This window comes from Lepidochelys kempii, chromosome 6, assembly GCF_965140265.1.
Source record: "Lepidochelys kempii isolate rLepKem1 chromosome 6, rLepKem1.hap2, whole genome shotgun sequence".
Lineage (NCBI taxonomy): Eukaryota > Metazoa > Chordata > Testudines > Cheloniidae > Lepidochelys > Lepidochelys kempii.
Window position 1 is genome coordinate 16310739 of NC_133261.1, and position 17255 is coordinate 16327993.

General features: G+C 56.6%; 1 protein-coding gene across 7 annotated transcripts in view; it reads left to right on the forward strand.

Moving 5' to 3' along the window:
- The window catches only part of LOC140912472 (transmembrane protein 138), a 41000-nt gene that overhangs the window by 520 nt on the left and 23225 nt on the right, over nucleotides 1–17255 (forward strand). For 4 of the 7 annotated variants that reach the window (XM_073346916.1, XM_073346915.1, XM_073346914.1 and 1 more), the window contains exons 2-18: nucleotides 511–602; nucleotides 1443–1632; nucleotides 1950–2060; nucleotides 2148–2329; nucleotides 3331–3409; nucleotides 3803–3892; nucleotides 4301–4335; nucleotides 4412–4496; nucleotides 4572–4661; nucleotides 5129–5245; nucleotides 5774–5893; nucleotides 6608–6745; nucleotides 7473–7579; nucleotides 7849–7952; nucleotides 8158–8191; nucleotides 8529–8618; nucleotides 12023–12100. In XM_073346916.1, the coding sequence (XP_073203017.1) occupies nucleotides 597–602; nucleotides 1443–1632; nucleotides 1950–2060; nucleotides 2148–2329; nucleotides 3331–3409; nucleotides 3803–3892; nucleotides 4301–4335; nucleotides 4412–4496; nucleotides 4572–4661; nucleotides 5129–5245; nucleotides 5774–5893; nucleotides 6608–6745; nucleotides 7473–7579; nucleotides 7849–7952; nucleotides 8158–8191; nucleotides 8529–8618; nucleotides 12023–12100 (1656 nt within the window). In that variant the 5' untranslated portion in view covers nucleotides 511–596. Of the gene's footprint in view, nucleotides 1–319; nucleotides 603–1442; nucleotides 1633–1949; nucleotides 2061–2147; nucleotides 2330–3330; nucleotides 3410–3802; nucleotides 3893–4300; nucleotides 4336–4411; nucleotides 4497–4571; nucleotides 4662–5128; nucleotides 5246–5773; nucleotides 5894–6607; nucleotides 6746–7472; nucleotides 7580–7848; nucleotides 7953–8157; nucleotides 8192–8528; nucleotides 8619–9213; nucleotides 10177–10379; nucleotides 10523–12022; nucleotides 12101–17255 lie in introns of those variants that run through there. The other 3 variants (XM_073346917.1, XM_073346920.1, XM_073346919.1) reach the window with 3 other exon arrangements.

A 17255-nucleotide genomic window follows, 5' to 3' on the forward strand; every position in this document is an offset into this window, starting at 1 on the left:
GATGGAAGGGGTCGTGCCCGCTCTGTCAGCCCCGTGGCCGCCTGCCTCAGTTTCCCCACCACCGTGCCCTCTCGCGTTCCCCTCCTGCTGCCTCTCCCTGTGTCCCTGCCCTATAGGGACCTGACCCTGCCGGCCCAGGGAGCAGGGTTGCGGTGTCACCCAACTGTGTTTTACACCAAGTGCCAGGCTTGGCCTTTGGGTTGGGAGCATGGCAGGCAATAGGGACGCCCGTCTCACTGGAGCACTGAGCAGGGTCAGGTGGGTGTATCCTGGGATCACCCTTCCCTGCCCCTCTGCAACATCCTCTTCCTGTTGCCAGGCAGAGTTTGGACTTAGGTTGAAGTCCGTGGCCCCGGAGCCAGGATTCAGGCTGTTTTGAGTACCACAGGGCTGCTTTGCTGTTCTGTCCAGCATCCCACTCCCTTCCTGTCCGTCTGGAGCAAAACAGAAGTCCCCCCGACTCATCCCCAGAGCTACTTCTCCTATCTGACCCCCGATCTCTTGCCCCAGGTGAGGGCAGCTTTGCTAGGCGGAATCGGGCCTCTTCTCCTTGCTGGGATTTGCTCTGCCTATGCGGGTGCCTCAATCCTGCCCCCATGCAGGTGAGTCTCAGCCTCAAAGGAGGTTTTAATAGGCAGGGGGACTATAGCTGGGGCCCCATTCACACTGCAATGGGGGTGTAAATCCTCTGCCCTGCATGGGCTGACTTGGATCTCTGCCCCTCCAGCAGCATGAGGAGTACTGGTACCCTGCTATGATCGGCATCCCAGAGTAGTTGTGCTGGCTGCATTTGACTGGTCTCTGGTCCCAGGTCCTGTTCCTGAGGCCTCTGGGTCACTGGGAGATTTTCTTGAGTAAATGCCTCACAAGGACCTCTGACTTTGGTCCCTAACTGGCAGCAGCATAGCCATGCCCCAGATGCATGGCACAGTGGGGCTCTATGAGCAGAGGCTGGCCAGGTGGGGGCCAGTCCCCATGCAGAGCAGGGCTGGCATCTATTGGGGAGGCCCAGGGTTGTGCAAGGGAGGGGAGTGTCAGCATAGAGCAATAAGATATGAGGGTGTGGAGTTAGGGATGGTGCGGTAATAGGGACCTATGAGGAGCCATGCCTCTGCTTCCCTTGTAACAAGGAACTCCCAGTGTCCTGCAGGGGAAAGGCACCGTATCCCATTTCTCAGCCCCCTGAGCCAGCCAGTCCCGCTGCCCTGGGTTGAATGGGAGCCAGGGCAGGGGAAAGGTCCATTTCTTTCTCCCCCACCAGCCAGCCAGTCCTCCCAACAGAGCAGTGTTGTTTGAGCCCCTGCAATTGTGTATTCAAAGCATATCTGTTTCCAGTAACTCATCTACCCCTAACTACCCAGGTAACACCCTCCCAGGCCAGCCCCCTGCCAGCAGCAGTGCAGTCAGGAGCTGCATGACTTCCTTCTCTCACTGCCTCCCAGGTCTCCAAGAAGCTGGTGAACTCTGTGCCAGGCTGTGCGGACGATGCGCTGGCTGGGCTGGTGGCCTGTAACCCGGCCATCCAGCTCCTGCAAGGGCACCAGGTGGCACTGCGATCTGACCTGGAGAACATTCGGGGACGGGTGGCGCTGCTATCTGGAGGAGGGTCGGGACATGAGCCCGCACATGCAGGTATGTGGTGCCAGGAACAGGGAGTTGGGCCAGGCTGGAGGTGTGGTTGGGGAGCGCGGGAGCCTGAGGGTGGGTTACCAGCCCAGTGCCCAGGAGACAATCTCATTGTCCAGCATGGTGAGTCACTAATGCAGCGTGGAGGTACAGCTGCAGGCCTTTGAATGTGGGTGGCAGGGCCCTGCTATACGGGAGCATGCCGGGGTTGGCGGTAGTGGAGGATCCTATTGCTGAAGACATGACAGGAAGCAGTGCATGCTGGAAGTGAGGCTCTCCCACTGTGGCCCCTAACAGGACACACTCTCTCTTCCCCTGCACAGGGTACATCGGGAAGGGGATGCTCACCGGAGTGGTGGCTGGCGCCGTCTTCACCTCTCCTGCAGTGGGCAGCATACTGGCAGCAATCCGGGCAGTGACGCAGGCTGGCTCAGGTACAGAAGTGCAGTGTCAGGTGGGAGGTCCCTCCTAAGAGTGGCAGAGAGCAACTGGGGCACCTCGCTTCCTTCTGTCTCCCTCAGCCGGGACGCTGCTGATCGTGAAGAACTACACTGGGGACCGGCTGAACTTCGGGCTGGCACTGGAGCGGGCGCGGGCGGAGGGGGCCGATGTGCAGATGGTGGTGGTAGGTGACGACAGCGCTTTCACCACGCAGAAGAAAGCGGGGAGAAGAGGGCTGTGTGGCACGGTGCTCATACACAAGGTGAGTGGGATGGGGCAGCCCCCCAGTGGCCATTCACTGTGCAGGGCCTACTGCAGATCAAAACCACCAACCCTCAATTACTTTCCCAGCAGCCTTGGATCCAGCTCTGCCTGCTGGAGTCAAATCTCCTGGATAGCCTGAAGGGGTCTGATCAGCTGTTCCTGTCCAGGGGATTTAGCTGTCCACATCCAGGGCCCTGGTTGCAGTGCCAGGGACTCTGGTGGGGTTGTAACTGACCCCATCTTTGCTTTCCCAGGACAGTCAGCCTGGTCACTTTCACTTGTGCATCTAGTCGGGGTCCGGCAGAGGCTTTGGGGCCAGCAGGAAGCTGTGATGTTTGGGTTACAGGCTCCGCCCACCCAACCAGGAGTCTTTGAATCCAGGCACAGAGCTGTCTGCATTGAGTTTGTTGCTTTAAGTTGTGGGGGAATGGTTCTCTGTGATGATTAGCTCTAGGCAGTCACTACTGCAGTGACTTATTTGTATCTCCTAGCAAGTAGAGGCCAGAAAGATCAGGGCTCCATTGTACCTGGTGCTGCCCAGACACAAGGAGAGTCAGTCCATGCCCTGAAGGACACGTGATGGAAATGCACAAGACGGGCCAAAGAAATGTCTTTTTTTTTTTTGCGGAAGGGACCTGGAGCAGGCAGTCTGTGGCAGAGGCAGATATTGAACCCAGGTTTCCTGAGTCCCAGCCCAGTGCTGTAGCCACAAGACACTGTCTGTTTGCATCCACTTTGTCTCATCCATGTATTGGGAGCTCTCAGAGGGCGGACCATCTCTTTGCTGTGTGTGTGTGTGTGTGTGTGTGTGGTGCCCAGCATAGTTGGCCTGGTCCAACGTTGGGGCCCGTGGGTGCTACAGTAGCACGCATGCTAATCAGATGCCTTGCTCCGTGTTGGGTTTTACCCCTGACTGCAGCCCTGCATCATGGGCTCAGGGCTGGCTACAGGGAGGAGCAGCATCCTGAGTTGGCTCTGACACAGCCTTTCTCCTGGCAGGTGGCTGGAGCACTGGCAGAGGCAGGGGCGAGCCTGGAGAAGGTTGTTCACAGGGTGAAGGCTGCTGCAGGAGCCATGGGTGAGTGCTTCGGGACTCCTGGCATGGGCTGGGGTGGGCACCACCTCCCACCATAGTGCCCAGGAGCTGCTGATGGGTGAGGGAGGGGGTCTGGAAGGGACGTGTGGCCCCACAGCAATAGGGAGCTCCCCCCGGGGATGTCTCAGCCAGGAGATCTCAAGTCCCAACCTAGATGGTGCCCCCATGCCTAGATGTTCTTCTAGACCTGGTACCTGCCCCTGCTCAGCCCCAGCCCTGCCAGGTAACCTCTGCCTTCCTCCCTCTAGAGGGCTCGGCACTGATTACAGCCTGGAGTCGTTCTCCCTGAAAACATGGAAAGATCCTTCTGGCCCAGCATCCCTGTGCCTGTCACCAGCGAAGGTGAAGTTACTCTTTCATTCCCTCCCCATGCAGGTACCTTGGGTGTGAGCCTGTCCCCCTGCAGTGTCCCTGGCTCAGGGCCTACCTTTCAGCTGGCTCAGGACGAGCTGGAGCTGGGCCTGGGTAAGGAATTGCCTCCACATCTGTGTGTCTGTTGCCTTGTGCCTGTCCTGCGTTTGGCTGCATCCCTCTGCCCTTGTCTCCCTTCTGTCTGTGGCTGTCTCTCTGGGGGTGGGGACTGGGTGTTTGGGTCCAAAGGCGGTCCAGGTACCCATCACCTACTGGGCCCAGGTGCCCATGGGCCTGAGATGTTCATTGTCAATGGTGCCTAAGAATCCACTGTTTAGGGTCCCGGGTACGGGCCGGGCGGCCGTGCTGCCCGAAGGGGGTTAGGGGCCAGGGCCAGGCAGCTCCCACTGGTCACTGTTGTGGGTGCCCATGGCCCAGGCCCCATCTCTGGTTTGGAATCAGGTGCTGGCAATAGGGGTAGGAAGCAGTCGGAGGCCTTGGTGACCCCTCCTGTCTCCGCAGGGATTCATGGTGAGGCGGGCGTGCGCAGGATGAAGGTAGGTTGGCTCCCCCCTCGCCAGTCCTCAAGTCTTTGGCTGCCCCACTCCCATCCATCTCCTCCTCTCCCTGCAGATGGTGCCGGCGGACGAAATCGTCAAGACGATGCTCGATCACATGAGCAGCTCTTCCAACGCCTCGCGCGTGGCCTTGGAGCCCGGTGAGTGACCCCTTCCCCTGACCTGCCTCCGCCTGTGCAGGGCAGGGATCATACTCACTCTCCTCTGCCTTCCAGGGGCCTCTGTGGTGCTGGTGGTGAACAACCTGGGCGGCTTGTCCTTCCTGGAGCTGGGTGTGGTGGCCGGTGCGGCTGTACACTGCCTTGGTGAGTACCTGGCCTGGCCTGGCCTGGCCCTGAGCTAGTGGGGTGGGACAGGCACAGGACAGTGCAGGAGGAGGGGCTCAGATGGGAGGGGATGCAGGGGGGTCTCTCTCCTCCTCCCCATGGGTAGAGGCTGTGCCTGGATTGTGTGTATAATGCTCCCCAGGTGTGTGCCTAGGGCCCCTCGGCACTGCACCCTGGACCTCTCTGCCCTGGATTTCTGGCCTTGGATCATCCCACGAGGTCCTTTAGCTTCCATTACCCACCCCCTGATCTCCCTGCCTGGTCCTGTTCTTTGCCATCCCACTGGGAGAGAGCGGGGGGAAGAAGAGAAGGGACTGCTTTCTTCTCCTTCCCTCCCTCCCCTGCTCCAACCCCTCCTCCAACACCTCTGCGATCCCCTTGCTGGGTCCCCACTGAGCTCTGGTTCCTGTTCTGCTCGACACAGTCTCCCTTCCCTCTCACCCCAGAGGACCGAGGTGTTTGCGTTGCCCGAGCCCTGGTCGGCACCTTCATGACAGCACTGGAAATGGCTGGTGTGTCCCTCACCCTCCTGCTGGCAGATGATGACCTCTTGGGACTAATCGGTGAGGCCCTGGGGCATCGATTTCCCCCTGGCATTGGGCTAGGGGTTATACAGGGAATGGGGGCAGGGGAGGTACCCCCCAGTGCCGAATGACTTTGCTGTGGGGAAGGTGAGGCTTTCCCTCCTGGTGTCAGGGCTGGGGATGAAACGGGGATTGATGGCCCTGGGTGAGGTGCCAAGGGGCCATCTTTCCCCCACGAGAGGGATGGGAGGGAAGCGATGCTCTTGGGGTGCCAGAGGCTGGCAGCAGTGGGACCCCTTCTGGCACACATGGGCAGAGTAGCTGATGCCCAGCTCCTCGGGCCCTTGGCCTCAGTGCCTACGGTGGTGGCATCTCCTGGGGCTGGGCCATGAGCCTGGACTGGGCCCAGCAGTGGGTGGGCTGTGATTGGCCACAGGCAGAGAGGACCCTGTGTTTCCTGGCCTGCCCTGCTCTAATCCTTCAGCCCTCCTAACCAGACGGCTGGGAGCCAGACCCTACAAGGGGCTAGGGTTCTGGGCCTGACCCTGCCGTCTGTCTTCCCCCTAGATGCTGAGACCACAGCTGTGGCCTGGCCCAACCTGGCTCGAGTACCTGTGACAGGCCGGAGCAGAGTGCTGGCTGCACCTGAGGAGGGACCTAAGGTGGAGGAGCCCATCCCAGCTGGAGGTACCGGGTGGGGCTTCTGCTCCTGGTCATCGCTGGACAGGGCTCTAGGGACACTGGCTGAGGCCCTGCTATTGCCCTGCCTGCTGAGGGCAGAGGGAGTGGGCACAGTCCTGAGACGGGTAGGGGGACAGAGAGACTGAGCAGCCCTGTTATGCCTGCTGCAGGGAGGGAGCGTGGGGCTGAGGAAGGGCTGGCCATCAGGACTCCTGAGTTATCTCTTCAGATGAGGGGGGGTCGGGGGGGGGGTTGAGTCCAGTGGGTAGAGTGTGGGGCTGGAGGCAGGATTCCTGGGTTCTATCTCAGCACTGGGAAGGGAGTATGGTCTAGTAGTTAGAGCATGGGAGTTGGTGTTCCCATCTAAGCTGCTGACCATCTGTGATCATAGGCAATTTACTTCTCCCCTGTGCCTCAGTTTCGCCATCTGTAGGACAGGGTGCTGTTGGTTCCTTTCTGCCTGGCTGGGGGGAAATGGGGGTCTGTGCTCCTGGACTCGCTGACATTTGTAGTGTGCTGTAGGATGCCAGGGCAGAGGGCACTGGGCTGAGATGGGGGCAAGGCTGAGTGGGACACACAGGCATGGGCATGCGCGTGTCACAGGATCTAATGCCCGGGCAGTGAGTGTGCGAGGGCACAGCCATGAGTGTTGCAGGATCAGCCCCACATGCCGAGCCAGGCACCTCCTCCCACATCTAACCAGCCCCCTCTCTCCCTCAGCCCCAGCCTCCCAGCGGGTGCAGCTGGTTCTGGAGCGGGTGTGCAGTACTCTGCTGGGCCTGCAGGAGGAGCTCAATGAGCTGGACCGCGCGGCGGGGGATGGCGATTGCGGCAGCACCCATGCCCGGGCTGCCAGGGGTCAGTGCTGGGAGCCAGTGTCTATCCCACAATCCATAGCAGCTCCCCCAGGCTGGGGCTCACAACAGGCACAGGGATCCCAGCTCGCTGGCTTCTGGGGGTGGCCTCCTTCCCTCTGTGGGAGGGCAGAGGAGCTGGCGAGCTTACGGAGGGTTGGGGAGCATCTCAGTCCAAAGTGGACAGTTCTGATCCAGCCCTGGCCAGGAAGGACCAAACCAGCCCCCTCTGGTAGAGGAGTCTCCATCCGCTTCCTGGCTACCCCTCAGTGCCCATAGCCACGTGAACTGGGCAACTTGGGGCTCAGGCACCCTCTTTGGGGGAGGGGTGGTCACCCTGGCGCTGCCTGTGGTGCACCCATTGAGAGCACTCTGCCTGCTCACTTCCAGGAACCAGCTTCATTATCCCCTGGGCATGGGGCTCCCTTCCCCTCCATCTGGCACATCCCCCCTGGAGGGCATGGGGCTCCCCTCCCCCACATCACTCCTCCAGGGTACAGGGACCCAGGCTGGCTCCCCAAAGGCCCCCATAGAGCAGGGGTCCCAGGTTGGCTCCCCATAGGACTTTGGATCTCAGGATCCCTCCTGTGCCCCAGGAGCATCCTGTGAGCTCTGCCCGGTGCCCCTCTGCTCCCGAAGCCCTTGCTATTCCTGGGGTGGGACCGGTTGGAGGGAGCCAGCTCTCAAGCCCAGCCCCTTCGCCTCTCACCCGAGGTGCCATGTGTCTCCAGCCATACAGGAGTGGTTGAACTCGACGCCCCTGCCTGCCCGACCGTCCCAGCTCCTCTCCACCCTGGCCAGGCTGCTGCTGGAGAAGATGGGGGGGTCCTCAGGGGCGGTGAGTGCCACAGATGGGGACTTGGGTAGGTTTGTCCCTGCTGAGCTGATCCCTGCCCCCCCTTTTGGCAGGGGGTGCATTATGGCCCTTGTGGGAAGATATGAGGCCTGCGGGAAGGTTGGGGGTGGTATATGGATTCTGTGTCCGATCGCCCCGTGGGAGGGATGGTATTTCATCACCTCGGGGGAGTAGGAGCCCTGCCATCTCTGTGCCCATTGCCCTGCGTCAGGGCGGCACTGCTACTGAGCAGCCTGGCGTTTCCCTTGTAGCTGTACGGGCTGTTCCTGACGGCGGCTGCGCAGCCCCTGCAGAGCCACAGTGACCCCGCGGCCTGGGCTGCTGCCATGGAGGCCGGCATCGAAGCCATGCAGCGGTGAGTAGAGCCCACAAGGCGGGTGGAGGGTCATGTGGGTCCAGGGGGAAATTGCAGCAGTGCCTGGCCCTGCCAGGAGAGGGGGGACCCTGAGTGGGAAGGGCAATGGGGCATTCCCACCCCTACCAGCAGCCTGTGACCCCTCCGCGGTGGGTCCATGGCACTTCTCTGTGCTCGCTACTGATCCCTTTGCTTTCTGTGCCAGGTATGGGGGAGCCGCACCCGGGGACAGGACCATGGTGAGTGACAAGCAGCTGCCCTGCCTCCTGGGCACATGATGTGATGGGGACTAAGCAAAGCTCTGCCCGTGCCCGTTACACTGCCACTGGGGACCCTCTTGGTGCTATGCCTGCTCCCATCTACAGGCAACACTGAAGGCAAGGGAGGCCATTCAGTGCGGACACAGGGGTATTCCCCATCTAGCACTGCCCCCTGCTGGCTCAGGCTGGCACTGCCCCCCAGTGAGCCCCAGAGGGATCCAGGGGCAACCTCTGCTCAGTAACCCTGACCCCAGCCACTTGCCCCGTCTCCCAGGAGCCCTGCCCTCACTACTCCTTCCACTTGTGTCTTGGGCAGCTGGATTCGCTCTGTGCTGCTGCTGAGGAGCTGCGTGCCCTGCAGGCCCCTGGCGCCGACCTGCTGCCAGTTTTGGCCAAGGCAGTTCAGGTATTAGAGCTCACTTCCCACCAGGCCCCACCCTTCAGTGGGACAGGGAGGAGCTAGTGAAGGGGTGGAGCCTGCAGCTGAATGGGCCCCTGAGCGGATTCCAAAGCCGCATGAAAGGAGTTGAATGTGGGGCTGTCACCCTGTTGGTCTCATGAGCAGAGTCGGGGCAGGCAAGCCCTTGGGCACCTTGAGAAAGCTACAGGAAGGGGGGTGAATGGCTCTTAGCAAGAACTGAGCCAAAGCCTAGCGTGAGACATGGGGGTGCTGTGCCAGTGGACTGCTGTCTTTGATGGAAATGTAAAACACAGGCCCTGGCTATGTCCAGACAGGAAAATTCCTATGGTGCAATTTGCAAAAGCAGGGGGTGATGGGTATCAGCAGAGCTCTGGAGATGCTGAGATAGCAGGGGAGCTGTGGATCAGCATTGAGGAGCATTGGCACAGCTCAGGGGGGCAGGATGGAGGGGCATCGGGAGAGTTGTAGAGGGAAGCCCCTCTCCCCCAACTACTGGCTGCATGCCCGACCCAGTTGTGTTCCCATGTCCCTTGGAGACACTCCCGCCCATAACCTGCTCCCTTGCGTGGTCTCTTGGCAGAGCGCAGAGGCTGCGGCTGAATCTACCAAGAACATGGAAGCGGGCGCTGGCAGGGCCAGTTACATCAGCTCGGCCTGCCTGGAGCTACCAGACCCAGGGGCCGTGGCAGCAGCAGCCGTTCTGCGCGCTGTGCTGGAAGGGTTACAGAGCCAGAGCGGGTGACTCTGCCACCTCCCCCTGCTCCTGAGCACCTCCCCCACTTTACCCTCCTCCCCCTGCAAGTCCCTGGGGCCCTTCTGCGCTGACTTGCACACCCTTTGTAGGCAAGACAAGCAGAAGTGATGTTAATGGGAGTCCTGCCAAGAGCTGGCTCAATGCTCCTGGATCTGCCCAGAGCAGGATCTCATCGGTGGGAATGGGGGCCAGCAGGGAGACTGTGGTCATCCCTGTGCCCACTGCTCACTGGCCCCCCCAGTTCATCCCTGTTACTGGGTGCTGTGAGTGCGGTGGCTGTAATAAAGAGTCCTGCCCCAGAGATGATGGCCTGTTCCCTTCTGTATGTTAAGGAAAAGTTAGCACATGTGACTCCATTTTGGTTTGGGGCCCACCATTGTCTAAAAGGAAGCACATCGTGTAGCAGGAGAAGTGTTCCTTAGATACTGCATTCCTGTGAAAACCCTCCTCCTTGTCTCCAGCCTGCCTTGACTCCCGATATCTGTTCTTTGTCTGTCCCTAACTCCCTATCTCCTGGCCTTTGATGTAAGGCCTCCCATCCTGATAATAAAAGTTACTGATGCATGGCTTTAGTACCATGCTGTGTAATTAACATACTAGTTTAGCACGAGGAATGCACCAAGCAGGGATAGGTGGTAGATAAGAAAAGGGTTTGTTTATTGGCTAAGGTTTCCGATGCACAAGGGCAGTATGCTTTGCTAAGAGGTATATAACCTTTGTATAATCTGTATTCTGGCTAGCAAGGGGGCACCACGCTCGAGCGTAATAAACTTGGTGGTTTTTTGGGAACTCTGCAGTTGTGGACTTTGATCATGTGCCTCAGCCTAGATTCAAACTGTGCGTGACCTATCGGGTATAATTCGCAGCAGTTGTGGGCGTGACCTATCGGGTATAATTCATAACATGTAGCAGCAGCGCTTGCCCACCCGCCTCGTTCTCACAGCACAGAACAGACTGGAAAAAGGCTCATGTAGTGCCCATCTTTAAAACAGGGAAGAAGGAGGATCCTGGGAACTACAGGCCAGTCAGCCTCACCTCAGTCCTTGGAAAAATCATGGAGCAGGTCCTCAAGGAATCCATTCTGAAGCACTTAGAGGAGAGGAAAGTGATCAGGAACAGTCAGCATGGATTCACCAAGGGCAAGTCATGCCTGACTAATCTAATTGCCTTCTATGATAACTGGCTCTGTGGATGAAGGGAAAGCGGTGAACATGTTGTTCCTTGACTTTAGCAAAGCTTTTGACACGGTCTCCCACAGTATTCTTGCCAGTACGTTAAAGAAGTATGGGCTGGATGAATGGATGATAAGGTGGATAGAAAGTTGGCTAGATTGTCGGGCTCAACGGGTAGTGATCAATGGCTCCATGTCTAGTTGGCAGCTGGTATCAAGTGGAGTGCCCCAAGGGTTGGTCCTCGGGCCAGTTTTGTTCAATATCTTCATAAATGATCTGGACGATGGTGTGGATTGCACCCTCAGGACGTTTGCAGATGACACTAAACTGGGAGGAGAGGTAGATACGCTGGAGAGTAGGGATAGGATCCAGAGGGCCCTAGACAAATTAGAGGATTGGGCCAAAAGAAATCTGATGAGGTTCAACAAGGACAAGTGCAGAGTCTTGCACTTAGGACGGAAGAATCCCATGCACCGCTACAGACTAGGGACCGAATGGCTAGGCAGCAGTTCGGCAGAAAAGGACCTAGGGGTTACAGTGGACGAGAAGATGGATATGAGTCAACAGTGTGCCCTTGTTGCCAAGAAGGCCAATGGCATTTTGGGCTATATAAGTAGGGGCATTGCCAGCAGATCGAGGGACGTGATCATTCCCCTCTATTTGACATTGGTGAGACCTCATCTGGAGTACTGTGTCCAGTTTTGGGACCCACACTACAAGAAGGATGTGGAAAAATTGGAAAACGTCCAGCAGAGGGCAGCAAAAATGATTAGGGGACTGGAGCACATGACTTATGAGGAGAGGCTGAGGGAACTGGGATTGTTTAGTTTGCAGAAGAGAAGAAGGAGGGGGGATTTGATAGCTGCTTTCAACTACCTGAGGGGGGGTTCCAAAGAGGATGGGTCTAGACTGTTCTCAGTGGTAGCTGATGACAGAACAAGGAGTAATGGTCTCAAGTTGCAGTGGGGGAGGTTTAGGTTGGATATTAGGAAAAAAATTTTTCACTAGGAGGGTGGTGAAACACTGGAATGCGTTACCTAGGGAGGTGGTGGAATCTCCTTCCTTAGATATTTTTAAGATCAGGCTTGACAAAGCCCTGGCTGGGATGATTTAGCTGGGGATTGGTCCTGCTTTGAGCAGGGGGTTGGACTGGATGACCTCCTGAGGTCCCTTCCAACCCTAATATTCTGTGAACAGCTTCTTCCCCCTTCACTCCCCCCCCCCCCCACCCGGGGGTGTTTCTGACTTCGGGGTTACTCTAAAAGCAGCCCTGCTCTGATGCTGAACGGCGCCTCCTACTGCTGGGGCTCAACTCCCTTAGGCATGGACAGCAATAAATTGCACCAGCTGAGCAGGGAGTGTACAGGCTGTGCCTGGCTGTAGCCTCTCCCCCTTCCCCCACCCCCAGAGGATTTCCAAGCACCTCCTTCCAGCCGTTGGTGAATGAATTGTTCCCTCCCCAGGAAGCGGGGTCAAGTGGTGTCCAGAGTCCCTATTGCATGGAGGAGAAAACTGAGGCAACCAGCGCGGACGGTCACATGGTGAGTCAGTTCAGAGCTGGCACTAGTTCTGAGCTCCAGAGCTGAGGTTTCAGCCCTGGCCATGCCTCCTCATACGGTGCACCTGGGTGTGCCTGTCAGGGTTCCCTCACCACTCTGAAAGACCCCCTGAGCTTATTTCTACCAGCTTAGGTTAAAAACTTCCCGAAGGCACAAATCCTTCCTTGGCCTTGGATGGGTACTGCTGCCACCACCAAGTGAGTTAGACAAAGATTCAGGAAAAGGACCACTTGGAATTCCTGTTTCCCTAAAATATCCCCCCAAGCCCCTTCACCCCCTTTCCTGGGCAGGCTTGAGAATAATCTACCAACCAAATAGGTAAACCAGAGTCTTAATAAACAGAACTTTATTATAAGGAAAAAAAAGTAAAAGAAGCACCTCTGTAAAATCAAGATGGAAGGTAACTTTACAGGGTAATCAGATTCAAAACACAGAGGATTGCCCTCTAGGCAAAACTTTAAAGTTACAAAAACACCAAGGATAAACCTCCCTCTTAGCACAGGGAAAATTCACAAGCTAAAAACAAAAGATAACCTAACGAGCCTTGCCTTATTTACTTACTCTTTTTGCAATATTGAGACTCATTTTAGGAGAAGGAGTTTTCTGACCTGATGCTGCTCTGCTTCCCCAGGGAACACACAAACAAAGCCTCCCCCACCCCGCCCCCTTTGAAAGAATCTTCTTTACCCATTGGTCCTTTTGGTCAGGTGCCAACCAGGTTATTTGAGCTTCTTAACCCCTTACAGGTAAGGAGGAATTCTAGGCTACCCTTAGCTGTATAGTTATGACAGTGCCCAATTACCAGGGCCCTGTGCTACAGCAAGAGGGGACAGGGCAACCACTGAACTGAGCAGCAGAGTTTCCAGTGGAGCACAGGAAAGCCATTGGTTGTGGGGCTGTGCTCATCTGCCTCCCCTACCGTGGCACAGAGAGCCATAGCTGAGCTGTGGCAAGACCCTGCCTAGGGCGCACAGGTCCTCTTGTTACCAGGAAGCTGGTGACAGATGGGAGGAAGGGGGTGGCACATGAAAAGATTTACATCTGTCTGAGCTTGGCTAAGGGTTGCTGGGGCCACATGCACATGCTTCAGCAGCTGTAACGGCTACTTCACTGTAAGCACAGCACAGGCTTCTGCCACCTGATGGTGAACGGGCTTGAGCTCTTCCTGCTCTCCCCCTGCAGCTTTTGCGTGAGGCAGTACTGAGAAGGGATCTTTGTGTGTTCTCCACCTCCTCCTAGCAGGGGTCTCCTCTCTCTGTGCCTTCAGACTGCTCCTGGGGTGGGGACCCTGCCCCACTCTTCAGTTCCCCCTTCCTGTCGGGCAGAGAGCCAGGCTCCCCTGTGTATTTGTTCAGCACTGCCTGGGCCGTGCGGGAGTTCCCCTGGCATGTCAGGGCTATGAATTCTCAAGACAGCAACTCAGCAGGTTTGGGGAGGGATGTGGAGGGGGGCAAGGTATGGGGGGGGGGGTCTCTGCATATCCTGGGGCTGGGTAGAGAGGAGGGGGCAGGGGCTGCGAGTGGGAAGCACTGGGATGAAAGAGCAGAATGAGGCCGTGTCTCAGCTTTGTAGGGAGATCCAATGGGCTGTGGAGGCCAACTCCCTACACTAGCTGAGTGCAGTCCCTGCAGAGGAGCACACAGGGTCAGTCTTGCCCTGGCAGGGGTAGGTGACTGGGGAGCTCATTGCTCCCCACCATGACATGTGTTGTGCAGGAGGTCAGACTAGATGATCATAATGGTCCCTTCTGACTTAATCTATGAATCTGTCTCCACTCCCTGTTGACCCTTCATGGCTACTATGCAAACATTTTATGCTTCATAACAGCTCTTTTGCTGGGGTTTTGTTTATTCCTCAGCCCCAGCCTGTTACACCATGTGTTTCAGGCTTTGCACCTCCTCAAAAATAGTTACCACCTGCCCTCTCTTCAGGCTTATGGTTACTTTAACTCCATGCCTCTGCCCTCCCTAGCCTTACCCTGCTGAAGGGATCACACTGCTCCCCACAGCTCGGTACTGTTTATTCCCGCCCTGCAGGGCCTAGCTTTGTGCAGAGGGGCCCTTATCCTCCCTAGATATAGTCCTGAGCAGGTGTTGCTCCATCCCTCAGCAGGCTGCACCTGTTTAGTCTTCAGGGATATTGGACCTTCATTTAAGGGGCCAGCCCCCTGAGATAGGGAAGTCCCCTGCTCCAGGCCCTCTATCTCTGTCACGTGAATCAAGGGCAAGGGGGAAGAAGTACTGAGGCCAGGCATAGGTCTCATTCCACAGATCTTGAGCTGGTTATTCCAGCCCAATGTACCACCGTGAAACCTGCCATAGGAGAAACCTGCTCAGCCAATGTGCCCTGGGAGAGCAGGAGCTGGCATCAGCCCAGCTGCACAGGCCACATAGCGCTTCTGGAGGATTGCCCCATTACAAGGGCTATCTCCCCTCCACCACACCTATACACCCACCCAGCAGGCAAGGCTTGCAGGCTGCTAGGGGATCATGAAACAGGGCGAAGTGCTGCCAGTGTGTGGTGTGCATTGTTGTGAATCCAACCAGGCAAGGGCTGCTTCCTGGACCATGGACCAGCAAGGGCCCAGCACATGGAGGGACCAGCTGGATGATGCCACAGGCAAACACTGCACCAGCTGGGGGAAGGGTTGGAGCTGACTAGAGTCCAGAACTAGGCTGAAAGGGAGTGGCAGGGAGATTATCCTTTTCCTGGGTCAGCACAGAAGGGAGACTAGCTTTTACCTGCCAGAAGCAGTTCTTCTGGCTGCTGGCACAATTCATAGCTCCAGCTAAGCCATGACATGGCAGCATTGCTGGGGGTGGGAAGGGGTTTGAGACATGAGCCCAGGTAACTAGCACAGGGGAAAGTGAGCAACCAATGTGCTGGAATTAAAGCAACAAGGAAATCCAGCTCTGAGCAGGGCTGCAATACACACACACACCCTTCCTCTCTCCTGGAACAAAGTTTGCAGATGAGCGCAGGGCATATGAGGCAAAGGGCTAATTCATCAAGCCAACAGATCAGAGCACCCTGCTGGCGGCACCAGCCAGTTTATGGAGTTGAATGGCTAAAAGGGGTATCTTTACCCTGGCAGCCTGCACCGCTAGGCTCTTTGTCTTGCCTCGCTCTGATGAGCCGGATCAGTAAGGGTGTCCTTGCTCCTAGACTGCTCGAGCTCGCTGGGGGAAATGTACCTGAAAGGCCAACCTCCCTCTTGCCTTTGCTGCACTCCAGCTGGTTACTCCCAGCACTAAGCAAATTGAGCAACAGCTGGTTTTTAGGAGGCTGTTTCCACCTCTCCCCCGAGTAGACACCCCCTTGACTCCAATTCCAAAAGGATACCATTTATTAAACAAAGGATAGTACCGCCACCGAGGCCTCAACATTTCAGAATAGCCTATTCAGGTTCCCAGCAAGACATCAGAAGTACCCCAGCTATTAATATGGCTAATGCTAGAGATAGGAAACAAAACCCTGGAGAAGCCACACACTTCAGCCAAGCTTATGAGAGAGACACACATACACAGCAGGCTGGAAATACACGTCCCAGCTTGGAGCTTTAAGTTATGAACTCTATTAGCAAGGACCCAGCAGCCAGCTCCCCTCCCTGGAGTTAGGTAGATGTCCTGGCTACATCCCATGAGCTATCTTTGCAACGGTCACTCTAGTTCATTCCCGTAAGCCCCAGTACTCAATGGGATGATGCTGGATTGCACTCTGCCTCTCCTGGGTACAGGAATAGCTGCTCCAATTGCTCCCACTGTCTGCTTTGGCCTCCTTTTTTCCCCTTCTGCCCAGGGCCACCAGATTTTTTCAAGGTTGTCTACAGAGCTGGTTGGACATTTTCCACAAACCATGTCAATCAGCTCTTTCTGATGGAAAAAATTCAAAGCATTTTGGGGAATGCCTGGAGTTAGCTGGACATCTGGGAGAAATCATCCCTGTCAGACGTTTCACTATTCTAGGTAACAAGCCAAATTGAAGCATTGCCCCATTGAAACAAAAGGTGTTGAGAGAGTCAAACTGAAATCCTCACTGTGCTGTGTGTCACACAGGGTCCCGCCGCCAATTTAGCATCCCAGCTCAGGACAAAACCAGAGATTTGGAAGTCTGAGAATTTCCCTGGGGACAGAAAACTCAAATTCCAACCAGCTGTAGCTGCATTCCACCTCTCCAGCAGGGTGTACTGAGCCTCTGTCTGAATGCTATCAAACCCCCTGGGCTGGGAAGGCAGCTTCTCACATACAACAAATACATTTAATTACCTCTCTCTGGAAACACTTCTAATGAAGCCTCTAGTATCTTCCTACAATCTCAGCTTGAGCCACGTGGGCTCACTCCCAATTTATCACAAGAGCACACGCCCCAAGAAGAACTCATAGCCATAGAGGACAGGAAGGGCCACCTGTCCCGCTCCCCTGCAATCAGTCATGGGGAAATATTCCCCATTGAGTCATCCATACTCCCTGTCTGCCTTCTCTTGGGCACTGAACCCTTCCCACAATGTCCCTACCTGTTACACCATGTGGGGATGGGAGGGATTAATACCTGGCTCTAGACCTGGTGAACAATTTAGCCCTAATCCTGTACATGAATCCTTAAACCAGAGTGAAGTATCTGCTTCGTGGGGACCCCTCAGCACCCCTGACAGATTCAGTGCCCAGAATGGACAGTATCTTGTCTCAAAGCTTCTGAGCAGCTAGTGGCAGATGCCTCCAAAGGATGCATAAGCTACGAGTCCATTGTCATAAGTGCTGGCTGGGTCAGGCAACAGAGCAGTGAGTGTCCATTGTGCAGTCCCCAAATCACACCATGCCAATGGTAGCACCTAGGCACTGGGAGGAGATACAGCTCGTGGTACCTGCCCATGCTGAGCTGGGACCTGGGAGAGTCCAGCCATGAAGACTGTGAATGGGCCAGGCATTAGAGAGCCTCCAGGCCCAAGCACTTAGAAATTCTTGCTGGGGTAGCTCTCAGTGCTACTGAGGCCAGAGCCAGACACCCCAGGTGAGGTAGGAAAGGCAGCCTGGGTGTAGGACCATGCACGGCGGAGCTGTGCTACAGCCCCACAGACGGCAATACAGCCTAGATCCAAACGGAGAGCTGCACGTGAGTGGATTCTGAGCCTGGGCTGTTC